This window comes from Lynx canadensis, chromosome B4, assembly GCF_007474595.2.
Source record: "Lynx canadensis isolate LIC74 chromosome B4, mLynCan4.pri.v2, whole genome shotgun sequence".
Lineage (NCBI taxonomy): Eukaryota > Metazoa > Chordata > Mammalia > Carnivora > Felidae > Lynx > Lynx canadensis.
The window spans coordinates 74,290,947-74,312,466 of record NC_044309.1 but is presented as its reverse complement, the minus strand read 5'-3'; the positions used below and the strand labels follow the sequence as shown (position 1 = coordinate 74,312,466).

At 43.7% G+C, this 21,520-nt stretch overlaps 1 protein-coding gene across 5 annotated transcripts; it reads right to left on the bottom strand.

Moving 5' to 3' along the window:
* Window positions 1-14,426: 14,426 nt before the first annotated feature.
* Window positions 14,427-19,773, bottom strand: TMEM106C (transmembrane protein 106C). 5 transcript variants are annotated; one of them, XM_030322452.1, is made up of 8 exons: window positions 19,711-19,773; window positions 18,918-19,129; window positions 17,973-18,036; window positions 17,310-17,469; window positions 17,078-17,218; window positions 16,577-16,626; window positions 16,075-16,128; window positions 14,427-15,138 (listed from the first exon to the last, which is right to left on the bottom strand). In XM_030322452.1, the coding sequence occupies exons 2-8, from the start codon at window positions 19,099-19,101 to the stop codon at window positions 15,042-15,044; spliced, it is 750 nt and encodes a 249-aa protein (XP_030178312.1). In that variant the 5' UTR covers window positions 19,102-19,129; window positions 19,711-19,773; the 3' UTR covers window positions 14,427-15,041. The 5 variants fall into 5 exon arrangements, with proteins under 5 accessions (XP_030178312.1, XP_032449853.1, XP_030178311.1 ...); XM_032593962.1 differs by having other exon boundaries at window positions 18,918-19,197; window positions 19,711-19,738; XM_030322451.2 differs by having other exon boundaries at window positions 19,637-19,728.
* Window positions 19,774-21,520: the final 1,747 nt, after the last annotated feature.

The following is a 21,520-nucleotide window of genomic DNA, read 5'->3' as shown; positions in this document are numbered from 1 at the left end:
AGAGACAGAAAAAAAAAAAAAAAGATACATAGGGCATTTCTGTTGGACTGTTTGTATTATTAATACCCAACTTACAGCGTAAACTTTGTTGAATAAAGGGTATCTTATCAGGGCTAGTTCATGACAAGCTAAAGGAGTAAAATGAAAACATACTTAAAAATACCTAATTAGAATAGCTATCTCATAATTTAAAACAGCCCTTCCATCTACCAAGAGAGCTAAGGTGGGCAAGGGGAGAGCAGCTTTTGAAGGTAGACAAAGGTGGAGCGGAGTCACAGAGTGTGGCTCTACCCCACAGCCACTCTCACCGAGCTCACACTGCTTCCTAGCCCACCTCGCTTCCCACAGTGGTGTCACAGCTCCTGGTTCTTACTGAAGCAGCTCAGTAGATTGTGACCATCCGCTTGGACCTTTGTAAGAGAAGTCCCACTTGCACCAGGGTATCAAGGTGATCCCTCAAAGCCCATCCACTTCCTGGGTACCTAGTAAAACCTAGAAATAAGAGCTCAGACTTCCTCAAGTCACCTGGATCCTAGGTAAATCACAACAATTTCTGAAATTGGTTCTCCTTCCAGCCAAGTGAAGGAACACAGAGAGAATCTTAAGACTGCTATCAAGGCGATGAAGAATCTTATTTATAGTTACTTCTGGGAAAGACTGCAAAGTAGGAGGACCCTAAGCTCACCCCATCCCACAGATACATCTAGAAACCCACATCACTGTAAATAACCCAGAAAATGACCCGAATGCTAGCAGAACAGACTCTCCACAACTAAATGTAGAGAAGAGGCCACATCAGAGAGGGTAGGAAGGGCCAAGATGTGGTCTAGAGCTAAAGGACCTACAGGACTGTCCAAGGGAGGAAGGGACACCAGAGGCATGAAGAGGGGAGAGAGAAACAGACCCTCACACCAGAAATCCCAGGCATAATATTTGGCTTTGAAAACTACAGGGACATAACATTGTAGTTCTTACAATCAGCAGGGGCTTATATGTGGAATTTTAAAAATCATCAGGCTCAGCTCTGGAAGAACTGGCGTGGCAAGAGGGAAAAAGTCCCCACCCATAAAGAGACGGCACAACCAACAGTCCTTCAGAGATACAGCACAGAAGCAGTAGTTTGAAAGTGCCTGGGGTATATGGACAGAGATTTGTTTGCTAATCTCAGAGCTGTGCTGGAGGAACAGGAATCTTTGGGAGACTTTTCCAGGAACAAAGGAGCTGGCAGGCAGCATTTCCGCCCCCTGCATCCCAGCCCAGAAACAAGGACACCTGCGTTGGGAACCAGTATGACATCAACGCTCTCCACCTAGCTTGCTTACAAAGTGCCCACCCTGGCGTTCTCCTGTGGCCAGCCTTGGCCAGAGTTTTGGGCAGGTACTTCCCTTCCCATAGTGGATGGGTGCAAAACTTACTGGCCATGAACCCTGCCCCCATGCTCTCCTGTGGACCTGTCCCCTCCAATATGCCCTTGGCTGAAGCCTATCCAAAGTGGTGCCACAAGCCTGGCAGTATGCAAATAGCCCCAAATGGGGCAAGTGCCACTCCAAAGTGACTCTCGCCCTAGGGAGAGGGGAAGATAACTATGCACACCAGTCCCACTGCAGCCCCAACAGTGCACTGGAGGCAGACAGCTGATGTGATTGCAGACCCCACCCACCAACAAAAGCTCCTCAGGAGACAACACGAGGAAAGCACCCTGCCTTTTGGTGCTATTGCATCTCTGGCAAATGTCTGGTCTGACTCAACTCAGGCCCAAGGTGACCCCGGACTGGCCCACTAACAACACAGGGACCAAACCCTGCCCATAGCAGGCAAAGAAAGCCATTGCGGATGACTGGACTGAAGGCAAAAGTGGCTCAGCCACAATAGTAGGGCTCATGCAAGACACACAGGGGACACCCTGCAGCCCCAGGTTCTGGTGGACAGAGGACATTATGCTGCGGGGCACTACAGGATCTCTTCTTCATACGGCCACTATTTTCAAGAGCAGGAGGCATAGCTGACTTTCCTAACACATGGAAACAGAAAGGCAGACAAAATGAGGGGACAGAGGAATATGTCCCAAATGAAAGAACAGGACAGAATCACAGCAAGACAGCTAAACTGAATGGAGGTAACTAATAGATAATTTAAAGCAATTTAATTTAAATACATGGAGACAGGGGCGCCTGCGTGGCGCAGTCGGTTAAGCGTCCGACTTCAGCCAGGTCACGATCTCGCGGTCCGTGAGTTCGAGCCCCGCGTCGGGCTCTGGGCTGATGGCTCAGAGCCTGGAGCCTGTTTCCGATTCTGTGTCTCCCTCTCTCTCTGCCCCTCCCCCGTTCATGCTCTGTCTCTCTCTGTCCCAAAAAAAATAAATAAACATTGAAAAAAAAAAAAAAAAAAAAAAAAAAAATACATGGAGACAATCAAAACACAATGGTCCAAAATCGTTGGAATGTAGCAAAAGCTACTCCAGAGGGAAGTTTATAGCAATACAGAGCTACCTCAAGAAGAAAAATCTCAAATAAACAACCTAGCTTTGCATCTTAAAGGAGCTAGAGGCGTACCTGGGTGGCTTAGCCAGTTAAGTGTCCAATTCTTGATTTCAGCTCAGGTCATGATCTCGCAGTTTGTAGGATCGAGACCTGTGTCAGGCCCTGTGCTGACCAGACAGATCCTGCTTGGGATTCCCTCTCTCCCTCTCAGACCCTCCCCCATGCATGTGCGTTCTTTCTCGCTCAAAATAAATAAACAAACTTAAAAAAAATAAAGGACCTGGAAAAAGAACAACAAAACCCAAAACAGCAAAAGGAAGGAAATAATAAATATTAGAACAGAAATAAATGATATCAAAACTAAAAAAAAAAAAAGGAACAGATCAATAAATCCAGGAACTCATTCTTTGAAAAGATCAAAACAACTGATAAACCTCCAGCTAGACTCATCAAAAAGAGAGGGAGGGGAACACTTAATTAAACAAAATCACTAATGAAAGGGGAGAAATAATGACCAACACCACAGAAATACAAACAATTGTAACAGAATATTATGAAAACCTATATGCCAAAAAATTGGACAATGTAGAAGAAATGGATAAATTCCTAGATACATATAACCTATCAAAATGGAAGCAGAAAGAAATAAAAAAACTTGAATACACTAATTACCAGCAATGAATTGAATCAGTAATCAAAAAATACTCCTAACAAACAAAAGTCCAGGATCAGATGGCTTCACAGGTGAATTCTACAAAAACAAACAAACAAAAACCAAACAAAAAAAAAAACAAGAGACAAAAAAACCTTAAAAAATATTTAATATTCTTCTCAAACTATTCTAGAAACTAGAATAGGAAGGAAATATTCCAAATTCATTCTATAAGGCTACCATGATACCAAACCAGCTAAAGACACTGCAAAAAAGAGAGAGAGAGAGAGAGCGAGTTAGTTAGTTATAGGCCAAGATCTCTCATGAATATAAATGCAAAAATCCTCGACAAAATATTAGCAAACTAAATCCAACAATACATTAAAAAAATCATATGCCACTATCAAGTGGGATTTATTCTCAGGATGCAAGGATGCAAGGGTGGTTCAATATTCACAAATCAATCAATGTGATACAACAATAAGAGAAAGGATAAACCCATATAATCGTTTAAGTTGACGCAGAAAAAGCATTTGAAAGTACAACATCCGTCATGAAAAAAATCCTCTACGGGGAGGAGGGGCCCACATGGTGGAGAAGTAGGGGGATCCTAAGTTCCCTCATCTCTCAAACACAGCAGTGTTGAAACGGCCAAGGGACCTTGAACTGCAAAAGTCCAGGTGGCAAAGTGACAGAGACGCCTCCAGGGACCCACCAGGACAACCTGAAGGGCCATAGTTGTGTGATTGTGAACTGGGAGAGAGAAAACAGGCGGCAGAGGAATGGAGGGGGGGACCCCCTTCTGCGGAGGGACAAAGGGAAGAGAAAGAGAGGCTGGGGAACCGTAGGACTGTATCTGGACAAAAGAAAAAACACGGACGAGGATGGAGCAAGATCTAATCTCTAACTGTGGGGCTTTCTCCGAACTGAGGCCAGCTGCCCAGATCGAGCACCTGGGGAGGAAGGGAGCCAGCCCCAGCACGGTAACTAGTTCAGAGGCACAGTCTGAAGTGGGAGAAAGCAATCCCCTCATTGGAGTGCTGTGGGAAGAAGGTATATGACCGTTCAAAGGACAAGACTGCTTGCGCCTGCCAGCCAGAGGCCATATATCAGGTGGAGCGGCACTTCCCTGAAACCAGGGTGTATGGAGTGGGAACCTTAAAGACATCGGGGTTTAAGTCCCAGCTGAGCGCCAGGGAGGCAAGGGAGTCGTTGGAGCAGGACAAACCGCCTCGTTCGTGCCCACGGCACAGTGAGGATGGCTCGAACAGAGTGGTTTGGGACACCTGGTCCATGGAGGAGAGACTGGCATGTTGCTATTCTTCTCCCCATCACCAACAAGGTGGGGTTTCAGGAAAGGACAGCAGGGCTCGCAGTGGAGGTGGGAGCCGCCTACACCAAACCACACCCCTCTGTGCCTGGTAACCGCACATCTACACGAGTGGGATTGATGCTGACGAACCAGACTGGCCTCCTCCAGACCAGTGCTGCTGCATTACCTGATTTAATTCTTGGACAATTCTGTGTGTGTGTGTGTGTGTGTGTGTGTGTGTGTGTGTATACATATACGTATATACATACATACACACACACACATACATATATGTATGTATGTATACATATGCATATGTATATGTATATATACATGTACATACATATACATATATATATACACACACAAACACATACATATATATACACACACACATATATATACATACACACATACATACATACACACACATATATATATATTCATTCTTCCTTTTCTCATCTCATGCCTCTAGTCTGGTTACTCTGGTTGTTGGTTTGTTTAAACAGACATATTTAATCTATTCTCTTTATACATGTTCTATACCTCCTTATTTTCCTTTCTCTCTCTCTCTCTGGATTAAGCCATTTAATTTCTCTGGTCAATTTTCTTTTCTTCAACCCCCCCCCCCCGCCCCACCCCTGTCATTTCTCTCCTAGTATGGGATAAGGTCTCTTCCATCAGCACCACCTCCACCCTGTTGTTTACTTGTAGCTGGTATTTTTTGTTTTTTGTTTTTGTTTGTTTGTTTGTTTTCCTTTCCAGGGCTACTTCAAGGAACAAATCAAAGCACACTTGGTGGAGGGTCCAAAATATCACTATGAGTAGGGAGATAAAGTAACCAAACTCACAACAAGAGAGAGCAAGTAATACTCTCCAAAAAACACCTCCCTCCTGAAGGGCCAGGCCCTGGACAGTGTATGACCCTCTTTAATATAGTAGTGCTCGCAGGTACAGGACATATAACAAGCTTTTAAAACACATAAGGGACAGGGGCGCCTGGGTGGCGCAGTCGGTTAAGCGTCCGACTTCAGCCAGGTCACGATCTCGCGGTCCGTGAGTTCGAGCCCCGTGTCAGGCTCTGGGCTGATGGCTCGGAGCCTGGAGCCTGTTTCCGATTCTGTGTCTCCCTCTCTCTCTGCCCCTCCCCCGTTCATGCTCTGTCTCTCTCTGTCCCAAAAATAAATAAAAACGTTGAAAAAAAAATTAAAAAAAAAAAACACATAAGGGACAGAAAACTAGCCAAAATTATGAAATGGAAGAATTCTTCTCAAAAGAAACTCCGGGAAGACATGACAGCTAAAGAACTGATCAAAACAGATATAAACAATGTAACTGAACAAGAATTTAGAGTAATAGTCATAAGATTAATCGCTGGGCTTCAATAAAAGCAGAGAATCTATTGCTGCAGAGATCAAGGAACTAAAAAATAATCACGATGAATTAAAAAACGCCGTAAATGAGGTGCAAAATAAACTAGAGGTGGTAACAGTGAGGATTGAAGAGGCAGAGAGGAGATTAAATGAAATAGAAGATAAAATTATGGAAAAAGATGAAGCTGAGAAAAAGAGAAAAATATTTTGGACCACGATGGGAGAATTAGATAACTAAGTGATTCATTGAAACGGAATAATACCTATATCATAGGAGTTCAAGGAGGAGGAGGAGGAGGAGGAGAAGGGGAGAGACAGGGGTGGAAGGTGTACTTGAACAAATCATAGCTGAGAACTTCCCCGATTTGGGGAAGTAAACAGACACTGAAATCCAGGAGGCACAGAGAACTCCCTTCAGACATAACTTGAATCAATCTTCTGATGACGTATCATAGTGAAACTGGCAAAATACAAAGATAAAGAGAGAATTCTGAAAGCAGCTAGGGATAAATGGGTCTTAACCTACAAGGGTAGACACATAAGGGTAGTAGCAGACCTATCTACTGAAACGTGGCAGGCCAGAAAGGAGTGGCAGGAAATTTTCAATGTTCTGAATAGGAAAAATATGCAGCCAAGAATCCTTTATCCAGCAAGCCTGTCATTCAGAATAGAAGGAGAGATAAAGGTTTTCTCAGACAAACAAAAACTTAAGGAATTCATCACCACTAAACCAGCCCTACAAGAGATCCTAAGGGGGACTCTGTGAGTGGAATGCTACAAAGATCACAAAGGACCAGAGACATCACTACAAGCATGAAACCTACAGATAACACAATGACTCTAAATCTACATCTTTCAATAACAACACTGAATGTAAATGGACTAAATGCTCCAATCAAAAGACACAGGGTATCAGAATGGATAAAAACACAATACCCATCTATTTGCTGTCTACAAGAGACCCATTTTAGACCTGAGGACACCTTCAGATTGAAAGTGAGGGGATGGAGAACCATCTATCATGCTACTGGAACTCAAAAGAAAACTGGAGTAGCCATATTTATATCAGACAAACTAGATTTTAAACTAAAAGCTGTAACAAGAGACAAAGAAGGACATTATATCATAATTATGAGGTCTATCCATCAAGAAGAGCTAATTATAAATGTTTATGCACCAAATTCAGAGGCCCCCAAATATATAAACCAATTAATCACAAATATAAGCAATCTTATTGGAAAGAATGTGGTAATTGCAGGGGACTTTAATACTCCACTTACAACAATGGACAGATCATCCAGAAAGAAATTCAATAAAGAAACAATGGCCCTGAATGATACACTGGGCCAGATGGACTTGACAGATATATTCAGAACTTCTCACCCTAAAGCAGAAAACACATTCTTCTCAAGTGCACACGGAACATTCTCCAAGACAGATCACATACTGGGTCACAAAACAACCCTCCATAAATATAAAAGAATTGAGATTATACCATACACACTTTCAGATCACAATGCTATGAAACTTGAAATCAGCCACAGGAAAAAGTTTGGAAAACCTCCAAATGCATGGAAGTTAAAAAACATCCTACTAAAGAATGAATGGGTCAACCAGGCAATTAAAGAAGAAATTTAAAAATATATGGAAACAAATTAAAATGAAAACACAACAGTCCAAACCCTTTGGGATGCAGCAAAGGTAGTCCTGAGAGGAAAATACATTGCAATCCAGGCCTATCTCAAGAAACAAGAAAAATCCCAAATACAAAATCTAACAGCACACCTAAAGGAACTAGAAGCAGAACAACAAAGAAACCCCAAACCCAGCAGAAGAAGAGAAATAATAAAGATCAGAGCAGAAATAAGCAATACAGAATCCAAAAAAAAAAAAAAAAAAAAAAAACAGTACAGCAGATCAAAGAAACTAAGAGTTGGTTTTTTGAAGAAATAAACAAAATCAATAACCCCAGCCAGACTTCTCAAAAAGAGAGAGGACCCAAATAGATAAAATCACAAATGAAAATGGATTTATCACAACCAATCCCTCAGAAATACAAGCAATTATCAGGGAATACTATGAAAAATTATATGCCAACAAACTGGACAACCTGGAAGAAATGGACAAATTCCTAGACACCCACACATTACCAAAACTCAAATGGGAAGAAATAGAAAATTTGAACAGACCCATGAAGAAATTGAATCAGTTATTAAAAATCTCCCAACAAATAAGAGTCCTGGGCCAGATGGCTTCCCAGGGGAATTCTACCAGACATTTAAAGCAGAGTTAAACCTATCCTTCTCAAGCTGTTCCAAAAAACAGAAACAGAAGGAAAACTTCCAGACTTATTCTATGAAGCCAGCATTACCTTGATTCCCAAACCAGACAGACACCCCACAAAAAAGGAGCACTAGAGGCCAATATCCCTGATGAACATGGATGCAAAAATTCTCAACAAGATACTAGCAAGTTGAATTCAACAGCATATAAAAAGAATTATTCACCATGTTCAAGTGGGATTCATGCCTGGGCTGCAGGGCTGGTTCAGTACCCACAAATCAATCAATGTGATACATCACACATTAATAAAAGAAAGGATAAGAACCATATGATCCTGTCAATAGATGCAAAAAAAAGCATTTGACAAAATACAGCATTCTTTCTTAATAAAAACCCTCAAGAAAGTCGGGATAGAAGGAACATATTTAAACATCATAAAAGCCATATATGAAAAGTCCACAGCTAATATTATCCTCAATGGGGAAAAACTGAGAGCTTCCCCCTGAGATTGAGAACACACAGAGATGTCCACTCTCACCACTGTTAACACAGTGTTGGAAGTCCTAGCATCAGCCATCAGACAACAAAATGAAATAAAAGGCATCAAAACTGGCAATGAAGAAGTCAATCTTTCACTTTTTGCAGACGACATGATACTCTACATGGAAAACCTGAAAAGACTCCACCAAAAGACTCCTAGAACTGATACATGAATTCAGCAAAGTTGCAGGGTACAAAATCAATGTATGGAAATCGGTTGTATTTCTATACACCAATAATGAAGCAACAGAAAGAGAAATAAAGAAACTGATCCCATTTACAACTGCACCAAGAACCATAAAATACTTAGGAATAAACCAAACCAAACATGTAAAAGATCTGTACGCTGAAAACTATAGAAAACTTATGAAGTAAATTGAAGAAGACACAAAAAAATTGAAAAACATTGCATGCTCGTGGATTGGAAGAATAAATATTGTTAAAATGTCAATACTACCCAAATCAATCTACACATTCAATGCAATTTCAATCAAAATTGCACTGACATTCTTCCCAAAGCTAAAACAAACAATCCTAAAGTTTGCATGGAACCACAGAAGACCCCGAATAGACAAAGCAATATTGAAGAAGAAAACCAAAGCAGAGGCATCACCATCCCAGACTTTGGCCTCTAGTACAAAGCTGTAATCATCAAGACCATATGGTATTGGCACAAAAACAGACACAAAGACCAATGGAATAGAGAACCCCGAATTGGACCCACAAATGTATGGCCAACTAATCTTTGACAAAGAGTATCCACTGGAAAAAAAGACAGTCTCTAGCAAATGGTGCTGGGAGAACTAGACAGCAACATGCTAATGAATGAAATTAGACCACTTTCTTACACCATACACAAAAATAAACTCAAAATGGATGAAAAACCTAAATATGAGACAGGAAACCATCAAAACCCTAGAGGAGAAAGCAGGCAACAACCTCTTTGACCTCAGCTGCAGTAATTTCTTGCTAGACACATCTCCAAAGGCAAGGGAATTAAAAGCAAAAATGAACTATTGGGACCTAATCAAGATAAAAAGCTTCTGCACTGTAAAGGAAACAATCAATAAAACTAAAAGGCAACCGACAGAATGAGAAAAGATATTTGCAAATGACATATCAGATAAGGGTTAGTATCCAAAATCTATAAAGAACTTACCAAACTCAACACCAGAAAAACCAGTAATCCAGTAAAGAAATGGGCAGAAGACATGAATAGACACTTTTCCAAAGAAGGCATCCAGATGGCTAACAGACACATGAAAAGATGCTCAATGTCACTCATTATCAAGGAAATACAAATCAAAACCACACTGCGATATCACCTCACGCTGTCAGTGGCTAAAATGAACAACTCAGGCAACAACAGCTGCTGGCAAAGATGTGGAGAAACGGGAACCCTCTCACACTGTTGGTGGGAATGCAAACTGGTGCAGCCGCTCTGGAAAAAAGCATGGAGGTTCCTTAAAAAATTAAAAATAGAACTACCTTATGACCCAGCAATAGCGCTACTAGGAATTTATCCAAAGGATACAAGAGGACTGATTCATAGGGGCACATGTACCCCAATGTTTATAGCAGTGCTTTCAACAATAGCCAAATTATGGAAAGAGCCTAAATGTCTATCAACTGATGAATGGATAAAGAAGATGTGGTTTATATATACCATGAAATACTACTTCGCAATGAGAAAGAATGAAATCATGGCATTTGCAGCAACGTGGATGGAACGGGAAGGTATAATGCTGAGTGAAATAAGTCAGTCAGAGAAAGACAGATATCATATGTTTCACTCATATTTGGTTCTTGAGAAACTTAACAGAAGACCAAGGAAGAAGGGAAAGGGGGAAAAATAGTTACAAACAGAGAGGGATGGAGGCAAACCATAAGAGACTCTTAAATACAGAGAACAAATTGAGGGTTGATGGGGGGTGGAGGAGAGGGGAAAGTGAGTGATGTGCATTGAGGAAGGCACTTGTTGGGATGAGCACTGGGTGTTGTATGTAAGCAATGAACCACGGGGATCTACCCCAAAAACCAAGAGCACACTTTACACACTGTATGTTAGCCAATTTGACAATAAACTAAAAAAAGTTTTATAAAGAAAAAAATCCTCTGCAAAATAGGGCTAGAGGGAACATGCCTCAGCATAATAAAGGGCTTATATGCAAATCCCACAGCCAACATCATACTCAATGGTGAAAAACTGAGAGCTCTTCCCCTAAGATCATAAATAAGAGAAGGACGTCCACTCTCATCACTTTCATTCGACAGTAGTAGTGGAAGTCCTGGCCATAGAAACTAGACAACATAAAGAAATCAAAGGCATCCAAATTGGCAAGGAAGAAGTAAAATTCTCACTATTTGCAGATGACATGATGCTATATATAGAAAACCTTAAAGATTCCACTGAAAAACTACAAGAACTGGTAAATGAATTCAGGGAAATCACAGGACACAAAATCAATGTGCAGAAATCTGTTGCCGTTCCATACACTAATAATGAAGTAGCAAAAAGTGAAATTAAGAAAACAATCCCATTTACAATTGCACCGAAAAAATAAATTAAATATCTAGCAATAAACTTAACCAAAGATGTGAAATACCTGTATTCTGAAAAGTATAAAACACTGATGAAACAAATTGAAGATGATACAAAAATAGAGAAAGATATTCCATGCTCACGGAAAGGAAGCATAAATATTGTTAAAATGTCTGTACTACCCATAAAATCACTACTGCGCTATATGCTAACATGGATGTAAATTAAAAATACACATATACCTATACATATATTTAAAAAACCTCTGTACTACCCAAAGCGATCTATAGATTTAATGCAATCTCCATTAAAATACCAACACCATCTTTCACAGAGATAGAACAAATAATCCTAAAATTTGTACGGAACCAACAAAGACCCTGAATAGCCAAAGTAATCCTGAAAAAGAAAAACAAAACTCGAGGCATCACAATTTCAGATTTCAACTTATATGATAAAGCTTGTAATCATCGAACCAGTATGGTACTAGCCCAAAAACAGACACAAAGATCAATGGAAGAGAATAGAAAACCCAGAGATAAACTCACAATTATATGGCAAATTAATCTTTGACAAACGGGGAAGGATCATACAATGGGGAAAAGACAGTCTCTTCAACAAATGGTTTTGGGAAAACTGCACAGCCACATGCAAAAGAATGTAAACTGGACCACTTTCTTATACCATACACAAAAATAAACTCAAAATGGATTAAAGACCTAAATGTGAGACCTGAAACCATAATAATCCTTGAAGAGAGCACAGGCAGTAATTTCTCTGACATTGGTCATACAACATTTTTCTAGAGAGGTCTCCTGAGGCAAGACAAACAAAAGCAAAAATAAACTATTGGGACTAAACAAAAATAAAAAGCTTCTACACAGTGAAGGAAACAATCAACAAAACTAAAATACAACTTACTGAATGGAAGAAGATATTTGCAAATGACATATCCAATAAAGGGTTAGTGTCCAAAATAAAGAGCAGATACAACTCAACACCCAAAAAAACAAATAATCCAATTAAAAAATGGGCAGAAGACATGAACAGACATTTCCCCCAAGACGACATACAGACGGCCAACAGACACATGAAAAGATGCTCAACATCACTCATCATCATAGAAATGCAAATCAAAATTACAATGAGACATCACCTCACACCTGTGAGAATGGCTAAAATCAAAAAGAGAAAAAACAAGTGTTGGCGAGAATATAGAGAAAAAGGAACCCTCTTGCACTACTGGTGGGAACATAAACCATGGCAGCCACAGTGGAAGACAATATGAATGTTCCTCAAAAATTAAAAATGGAATTACCATATGATCCAGTAAACTCATGAGTGAATACTTATCGCCAAAATAAAAAAACACTAATTCGAAGGGAAACATGCACCCCTAGGTTTACTGCAGCATTATTTATAAAAGCCAAATTATGGAAGCAGCCCAAGTGTCCATCAACTCATCAACAGATAAAGAAGTGGTGTGTGTGTGTGTGTGTGTGTGTGTGTGTGTGTGTACACACACACACACATACACAAAACGGGAGTATTAGCTGTGAAAAAAATGAAATCTTGCCATTTGCACTGATGTGTCTAGAGCTAGAGTGTATTAGGTTAAGCAAAATAAGTCAGAGAAAGACAAATACCATATGACTTCACTCATATGCGGAGCTGAAGAAAAATAAACGAACAAAGAAAAAGAGACAAACCAAAAAGTGACTCGGCAAACTGTGGCCTATATGGGGCCTGGCAAATATCAAAAGATTGTGGTAGACGAACTTCTGCTATGGTTCTGAACAAAATGTATCAGAAAATGCAATCCTTTGCATACAGCAGGTGCTCAATAAACATTTTCCTGGCATAAGTAAATGAACAAATGGAGATTTCAACCAGGTGACACGGTGAAAGTAGTGTGAGAGCAAGAAAGGTCCCAACATAGGCCACACCAGAACCTGCAGAGAAATGATCTCTAGTGAAGCCCCGTGTCCGAGAAACATACTCTCCAAATCTCAACGCACTAGGAAAACCACAGTGATAGCGAGGACACCCAAGCCAACCGCTTGCCCTTTCTATTCTGGTGTTGCTGACAGCAAATTGTATGCATTGAATCAGTAACTGACGGAGAGCATGATTAAACCACGCAGAACACCCCACAGTGTAGCTTGGGATGCTAGGATATAAATAGGTAGGAGAATTCATAGCATTATGCAGTCGGACCTATTTAAAAATTTTAAGTGCTCTCACTTGAAGATCATAGCTGAATTCTAAGGTAATATGTATAAGAAATGCTGTGGAGGTACACAGCCACAAAATGGGACTCCAAACTGAAGTACTAATGAGTAACATGAAAAGAGGTGCTAGAGACTAGTTGGAAAATGGTAAAACTAAAGAGAAAATGTGTAATTGTGAATATCTTCATTTGTTCAGGGCACGTTCTGTTTAGGATAGTGTTCTCAGAAAAGGGGATTTGCTCCGGCACAAGTGGTGGTGTTCCCTCACCAACACACAGTACAGACCATTAAAGGATCCAGTAGAACACTGTAACTCGGCTTTCGACCCTGAGCTTTGCGTTACTCCATCATGGTCAACAGCAGCCAAAGAATCATAAAATTTAACCTTAGCTTGAAGACTCTGAGTGCAAAAATCATTAAACAAATATAATCAACCTACAGGAATGGGGACAAAAGCTAATACTGACTCCCTGCCACCACCTGTTGCTCTGTGAGGGTTTCCCGAGGCCACCAGTGAAGGAGCTAGAGTCCACCTCCGCCGAATCCTGAAACCTAACTACTCAAGTTACCCGACTAGATTCCCTGCCATCGTGGGGCTGTATGTAGCCCATTCTTTGGACGCCAAGAGGGTGGGCAAAACTTTCAGCTTCAAACCAGGTCCTCTTAATCAGTACTACAGTCAACTGGTGGGGGACGTTATTCCTCTTTAGGAAAGCAGCTGCTCACTCCTCAGGCATCTGCCCTACCTCTAGCAACCTCCAGGGGGCACTAAGTGGTCTGTTCTCCAAGAGCAGTAGGGCAGCCTGTCACCACAGGGGGGCGCCAGATGGGGAGGAGCCAGGCTGCTGTGGCAGGAGGCTGCTTTCAGTGATGGGAGCTCACGGGGACAGTACAGTGGGGACTCCTTTTCCTCTCCCCTCCCCCATCCTGTGCTGACCCACTTAGCAGGCAACTATTCTACAGTCCCCCAGAGGTGGCTCCTAAGACATCCAGGCAATCAGAGGAAACGTAGGTGAATCAAAAAAGCAGGGTTTATTTTTCTACCAAATCCCCAATCCATGTTCCAGCCAATGGATGAAGGGTAAAGCAAGCCTCACATAGACTCTTGCTAAAAACAATTGAGCTTTCTACAGGAAAAAAAGGTTTTTTGTTTTTAAGTTCCTAGGCATTTGTGAACAGGTGAAAAAATTTCCCATATTAAAGGGTCTGTGCTTCCTTATGTATTCAAATGTACATACGAGTAGGACAGTCCTGCAGCTGCACTAACAGTCCAATCTCCACGTCACTCTGTGCATTGATAACCTAGAACCACGGTAGGATTTCTATTTGTAATGCCCTAAGAACAGCCGAAAAGATCAGGATTCAATTCTCCAAACTTTCCGAGTGCCTACTATTTGCTGGGCACAGGGTAGGCACCGGGCAGTGAGTCTGCTGGTTCTGAGAAACACAGATGGCGCTACCAAGAGGAGCTCTCCCCACCAAGCGGCAGGAGGGTGTTTGCTGGCGATCAAGAGAACCAATTTCTCCTCTCTTTCTACCACCTGCGACATGGTATGACACTCAGGCCCTGGGAACAGGTGCTGTCTCTCTTCTGGCAGGTGCTGCCATGGAAGAACCAAGAGCAGTTTCTAAACAGCTGTGGAATTTGCTCCACAGTCCACATAGTGATGTGTCTCCAAGGAGCTCTGTGTCATGTGGCCAATGTATGAAATCTTCACTGAAGTTCTAGGGGGAGGGAAAAAAAAAAACAAGAAGAGTAAGTTCTGTTTTTGAGATGAAGAAAAGTTGCCTAAATAATTTCTAGCAAGCTCAAGCAACAATATCCATGGGTCCCAGATGCATATCTTCACGATTACATAATCAGGAGGCCAGAGGATCTTTCTACATTCACAGAAAGCCTATGGCATGAAGAAGTGGTTCTAAATAAGTGGTTCTCAACCCAGGACAATTTTACCCTATAGGAAACTTTCCACAATGTCTGAAGACATTCCGGGGTATTACAACTGAGGGGCGGGGAGGTGGTGACTTACTAGCGTTTAGCGGGTGGAGGCTAGGGATGCTGTTAAACAACTTGCAATGCACCAGACAGCCCCCCACAACAAAGAACTGTTAACGGTGTCCAAAATGTCCCAATGTCCAAAATGTCAACGGTGCCAAGGCTGAGAAGCTCTGCTCTAGACCCTCCTATTTCAAATGTCTAGAAGATGCTTGTCATCCGCAAATTGAACAGTCAGGGTTCTAGGACCAACTCTATTTATAGAAAATAAGACCCATGACATATGGTAATTTATGTGGACAGAAAGTAAGTCTGGTCAAATGCCTAGTACTTACTACGCCTTGAGAAGTTCTTCTGTTCTTTACTAGTCTCACTTGGATTCTAAAGCGATCACAGAACCAGACCCTACTTCATGGAGAAAACTTTATGTCTACCTGATCACTGTGAATCTGGTGATTTGTGAAGGGAATTGGACACTGCATCTAGAGAACACCCAAGGGTCCACTGTATTTGTGCCTGTAAGACATCATGTGTCCCCTCTTTGGTTAGGTGCCTTTGCTTTGTGGGTCACACAGCATCTCCCGAGCAAAGGTGGTGAGGTCACACAGCTTGATGGTCCAGGTGCAGACGCAAAGGCCATGGGGACAGGGAGAAGAGCAACGTACCGCATGAAGATCACTATGTTGTGCACCACGATACCGGGTAATGTGCAGAAGAAGCTACCAAACAGCAAATACGAAAACAGTTAGATTGGTTTGAAGAAAAAAAAAAAAAGAATTAGCAGAAGAGTGCTGAGTGACACGGTCAGCCCTGCTTGGGGCTCCTCTGCTCCCCCACCCTTCTGACCTAAGTGCTTCCAGGGCTCACTAGCTCTGAGTCCCCACAGAGTCCACACATCCTCCCACGTCATGATACTTGTTTTTTCAAACCCACCATATAAATGCCGGAGCCTGTAAATGTTTCTAGTGGCTTAATGATCTTAGAAATCCCAGCACTTCGGTCGAAGGCCAATAACACATCCTCCAAACAAACCCCAAGATGGCCAAAGCTTAGGGAACCTACAGGCCAAAGGCTGGGACTTAAGGTAGGACCAGCCCCAATCAACTGAGTACATTCTGAATCCCTTCCATCCAGAGAGAGCACACATATAGACAACGCTGTCCTTACTACACATAGGAAAACGGTCCTCCCATCTCAGCCTTCGCAGTAAAATTCACCTGAAAATAAGACACCAGAGTCAGTCTGTGGCCCAGGCAGGCTCGACACAGAACAGCACTGTTACCAGCAATCGACAGACTTGAGAGCATTCATCCATCACATACAAAATACTTCCCCGAGATTGTCCCTGACACAGACCATGACCCTCTAACAAAGCCTGCAACCTCTTCCCTTGCGAGAGACCAACAGACTTCAGACTATAAGACTGCCTCTTCTCGATTTGTAGCGAACTGCTTGCTCTTAGAAATTCTTTTGTTCTCCTAACACTCAAATGCCAGCTGATTTTTTTTTTCCTATTTCTCATAATTACAGAGCACATCAAATTTTCCTCATCAACCAGTCGCTGCCAGTGGAAATAAGACAGAAAGCAAAGTCCTGAGGCTACAGCACCCCACGGCCCCTACTCTTTCCTGAAGCCTGTGAAGCAAGGGTCCTAAAAGAACAGCATACCAGTTGCTCGCTCCGAGGTGGAATGAGGGAGACGTTAGTGGTCACGTATGTGCCAACCACTGTGTTCATGTACTGAACCTGGCTGGACAGGCTGGTCACTGCCACAGGGTAGAAATTGGAATTCCTGATTTTCAGGGTGGCCTGCATCAGGGTGAGGGAGGAAACAAGTATGAGTGTCTTGGGTCCAAGACTTGTAGGTGCACAATCTGGGAAGCAAGGCCCTAAGTCTTACCGTGATGGCGAGGATTACAAGGGAGTCCTGCTTATTAAAGGTGACTTTCACCACTTTGATGCCGTCATCATCGACAAGGACTGAATGTGGAAACAGGAAGAAAACCACCAAACCAGATGCCAGGAGACAGAGCAGGACAGACAGGAGGACGTACTGCTTACTGCAAATGACACAGCACATGATCGGCCCGGGCAGTCAGATATCAAGGTCCAATCAGTCAAGATTAAATGCAAAACCAGGGATGAGGGGAAAAGGAAAGTACAAAGAGCCAGGAACAACAAACCAGGCAAGAATGAGTGCAATGGGAGAAGCCTTTAAAAACTCATTTGCATGCCACCCGTCATCTGGAAACAGAAGCTGAAGGGAGGAGCTCGGAGGACAGAAACAGTTCCTCACCTCCCAGGATACCCCTGTTCTCCAATGCCTTCCAGGTCAACTCTTTCACTTGGCCCTCAGAATGTTTCTAGCAGTGGTCCTTCCCCAGACTGTGACGGGGCAGAGCAGTCCCCGTCTTTAATACTGCTCGAGCAGACAGTATTAAAGGAAATGGGGAATTTACAAGAACAGATAAAATTTTTCAAAAAGTAGCTGGCACTCATACATATATGGGACTAGGGACAGGAGGACAGAAGTAGGTATTAATAGGAGAGACACGTGACTCACGTTCTCTGAGGGCGCAATCTCTGATCACTGTGTGGGATCAAAGCCACCAACTCGTTTACTTGTTCTAGGAAAGAACCAAACAATTATTTTGGTAAAATAAATCCCATGTGCTCGTGATACTCTCCTTTACGTCACAAACGAACCTGTCACAACAGAGGTTTGCCTGGAATTAGACATTTCTATACTAGTTCCACATTTTGGGTCTAAGGAACAAGAAACCAGTAAATCCACAGACTGTGCCACAAATTACAAAACATCTATCGATCTTACCAGGGCAGTGACATGGAGGTTGAGACATCTAGATCTTGTTCTAGTTTTACTGCATGGCCTTGAGCTGGCAAATGGCCCTGGGGAAGTCATTTCCTCTCTAGGCTGCTGTCTCCTCATGTGTCACATGAAGGCTTTGGAGTAGATGGTTTCTAAGGTTCTTACCAGCTGTAAACATCCGTGACTCTCCATCTAAATTGCGAAGACCTTCTGAGGACCAATTTACTGACAGATGATCCTACACTTAATCAAGGCTCCCCTCCTGAGCATGTGTTTTTCTCTCCCCGCTTGAAATACTTTCCAGACCTTAGGCCGTTAATGATTTACTATCTACTTTCTTGAAAAGACGCTTCCAAGATGGCTCCCCTGAAAAGCTGTGCCAGGCCTCACAAGTGAGAGCAATAAAGAAACGTGCCTGTCAACAAATCCCACAACGTAGAGCCAACTGCATGTTCCAAACCAAGGACACAAAGAACAAAAGAGTGGAAGTCAAGAGAGGCTTTCAGATATAAGGAGACCAACAAAAGTTGTGCAACCTACCCAAATTTATCAAATTGGCTTCTGTTCAGGGCACTATGACTATGGCACCACTGCCCAGAAGAGAAGCTCTGTCTGGGCGGCAGAAGCAGCCCTGTGGGTACCTTGGGAATCCTTCCCCCGATTGCCAAAGATGCTCACCTGTTGGAATGTAGCCTGTCCCCTGGCACGTGAGACAGGTGATGCTATCTCGACCTGTGAACTCCACATATGGGAACTGAGCAATGGCTTCTTCCTGCTCCCTTTCGGCCAGCAAATCCTCCCTGTCATCTCTCTTTTGCTTGCAGTAAGAGGGGCGAGCAGAGGTGGAATGCTGGGACCCCATGGCCCGAATGTGCCACTTGTATCATGTCCTGAGACGTAAAGAGGCAAGTGAGCGCATGTTAGTGGCCACGCTGAGCCCGGAGAGAAGGAATTGCCTCTGTCAGAAAAGTGAAAACACACAAAAAAAGAGACCAAATTGCCGTCCTGGGATTTCAAACACCTGCACGATTTCTACCAGGATCGTCATTTTGTAGCAATGTTCCTCAACCGCTGCCACCCGCCCCATAAAGCCAGAGAAACAAGAGCTCCCTCCACCAACCTGCCCAGCTCCTCACTGCCTGTGGACTCGGGGCACCCCAGCTCCCACCTGGTCCCAGCCTCGCCCCTTCCTGCCCGCTATTCGCAAACTCTGCGCTCTCCTCGAGAAAACCTTCCCGGACAAACAACAGGCACCAAATCAGTAACAGGCCTTAGAGATCCCCATCCCCCTCCACTCCCAGCCCCGGGAGGCGGGCTCAGGTCACGCCCCCCGGCTGAGTGACGCTGCGAGCCCACCAGGGTCGCCCAGACGGGAGCGAACGCCGGCGTCCCCGGACCTGCAGCGCGCCGACTCCCGGCAGCTCCTCTCTGGGCCGCACCCACCGCCACCTGCCCGCTCCAGCAGGTTTACCTGCCTCTTCGGTCCTCCGTACTGCCAGCACTCGCCGCGCACGCGCCGAAGGGCAAACCGTGCGGGGGGGGGGGGGGGAGGGACGCTGGCGTGCGCTCGCGCGTGCGCTCTTCCCAACCCAACTGTGGCGCCGGCAGAGGGCGGCAGAGAGCGGTGCCCCGCTCGGCCGACGCGAGGCGGCCGGGGAGAGCCGGCGATACTCCAGAGTGTCCCAGAAACGCCAGGAAGGGCCTGAGTCAAGTTTCCGGAGCCGCGTGTCTCTGCCGAGGGACGAGGAAGGAGCCGGCGGCGGCCAAAGCCATTCTCAACTATCGTTTGGGTCCGAGGGCTGTGTGGACGCAGAGGGTGCAGAGATGCAGAAGACACGGAACTTGCCCCCATTCCGGCTTAGTCCTCCCCTTACCTAGTCATCAGTACACAAAAAGGCATGCGCAGAAGGGGTTAGAGAACGCTTTTTAACGAGTGGGTTTCTTTGCACACACTCTTAGCCTGCAGCAGAAGAAAGTGAGGACAGACATTAAGTGACGTTGCTGACGACGCTGCTGGGGGAGAGGAGAGATTGTGAACCCGACAGATGAAGGGCCTGCTTGGCAATGGAGAGTGAAGCTGGCGACCTCCAAAGTCTCTGCCACCTCCATAACTCTTCCTTTATGCTCTAGGGAACGCTGGTGCCCCTTCTGCTGTCCTGCTACCTGCTCAACTGCTGGTCACAGCCGATCCACTGAGCCTTTAGAGTAAGAAGTGCTAAAGAAGGAAATAGTAAATGACACTTGTTTAAAGACAGTGAGGCAGACTTTACTAAAGGGGGGGGCATGGCTATGGGTGTAGGGACGGCTGCGATGGGGACTTGCATTGAGGGGGTGGGGAAGAGATTGGGTGCAGCTCTGAATACAACATGGGCAAGTAGGAATTCATAGGCAAGGAGCAGGGTGGGTGGTCAGCAGATGGAAAATTACTAAGAGGAAACATCAGGGGTAGGGAGAATTCTGGCTAAACCGACCTAACAGGATTCTTGCTGAAGACAGGCCAGGATGATCAGATGTCACCTGGGGGATGGTGGAGAATGCTCAGGTATCCAGGGTCCAGAGTTCTTGCTCATACTGCATTCTACGATAAGCACACAGAAGGGCCTAGGAGAAGTTTTAGGAGCCTGACTAAAGTTTGGTCAAGCAAAGAATCTTAATCAGAACCTTAATCTCAGCAAGGAGGCATTGTTACTCTTTTCTACCTCTAGCCCATACCTTCTCCTTCCTGAAATCTGGTCATCATCTCTCTCTTTGCAATCTCTATACCAATTTATATTCTTTATACAAATCTGATTTTGTTTGGGGCAACAATATGCTCAATTAAAAAATACATTTCCCCACCTGTCTTGCCACGTGACACAGCTTGAGCCAATGAGATATAGGCAAGGGTTGTGTGGCACTTGCTAGAAAGCTCCTGATAAGGGATGGAGACTTAACTGGTCCTTTGACCTTCTTCTTCCAGTTTGCAATTTCGGTTTGATGTTGGAGATGGGGCAGCCATCTTGTGACCGTGAGGCAAGAAATGCATGCTACGGAAGGCTGGGTAGAAGCATAAGAGGAACCTGGGTTCCTATGGCATTTGGAGCCACACTCAGGCCCTGGACTACCTATCTTTGACTTCTTGTTACATGAGAAAAATAACCACTCCCCACCAAAATTGTGTTTTTGGGGGGTGCCTCTCACAGTGGGATACAATCCTAAAAAATAAAGATACAGACAGACAAAGCCTGGATTTTAACACAAGCAGTCTGGCTGCTTTAATCACACATTATGTAGGCCACTCT

Excerpts from the sequence above, each read along its gene's own strand:
- TMEM106C (XM_030322452.1), bottom strand. The coding sequence starts at position 19,101 with ATGGGGTCCCAGCATTCCACCTCTGCTCGCCCCTCTTACTGCAAGCAA. Across the intron at positions 17,219-17,309 it reads TTGTAATCCTCGCCATCACG|GCCACCCTGAAAATCAGGAA; the intron begins GTAAGACTTAGG and ends ACCCTGATGCAG. Across the intron at positions 15,139-16,074 it reads AACATAGTGATCTTCATGCG|AACTTCAGTGAAGATTTCAT; the intron begins GTACGTTGCTCT and ends CCCTCCCCCTAG.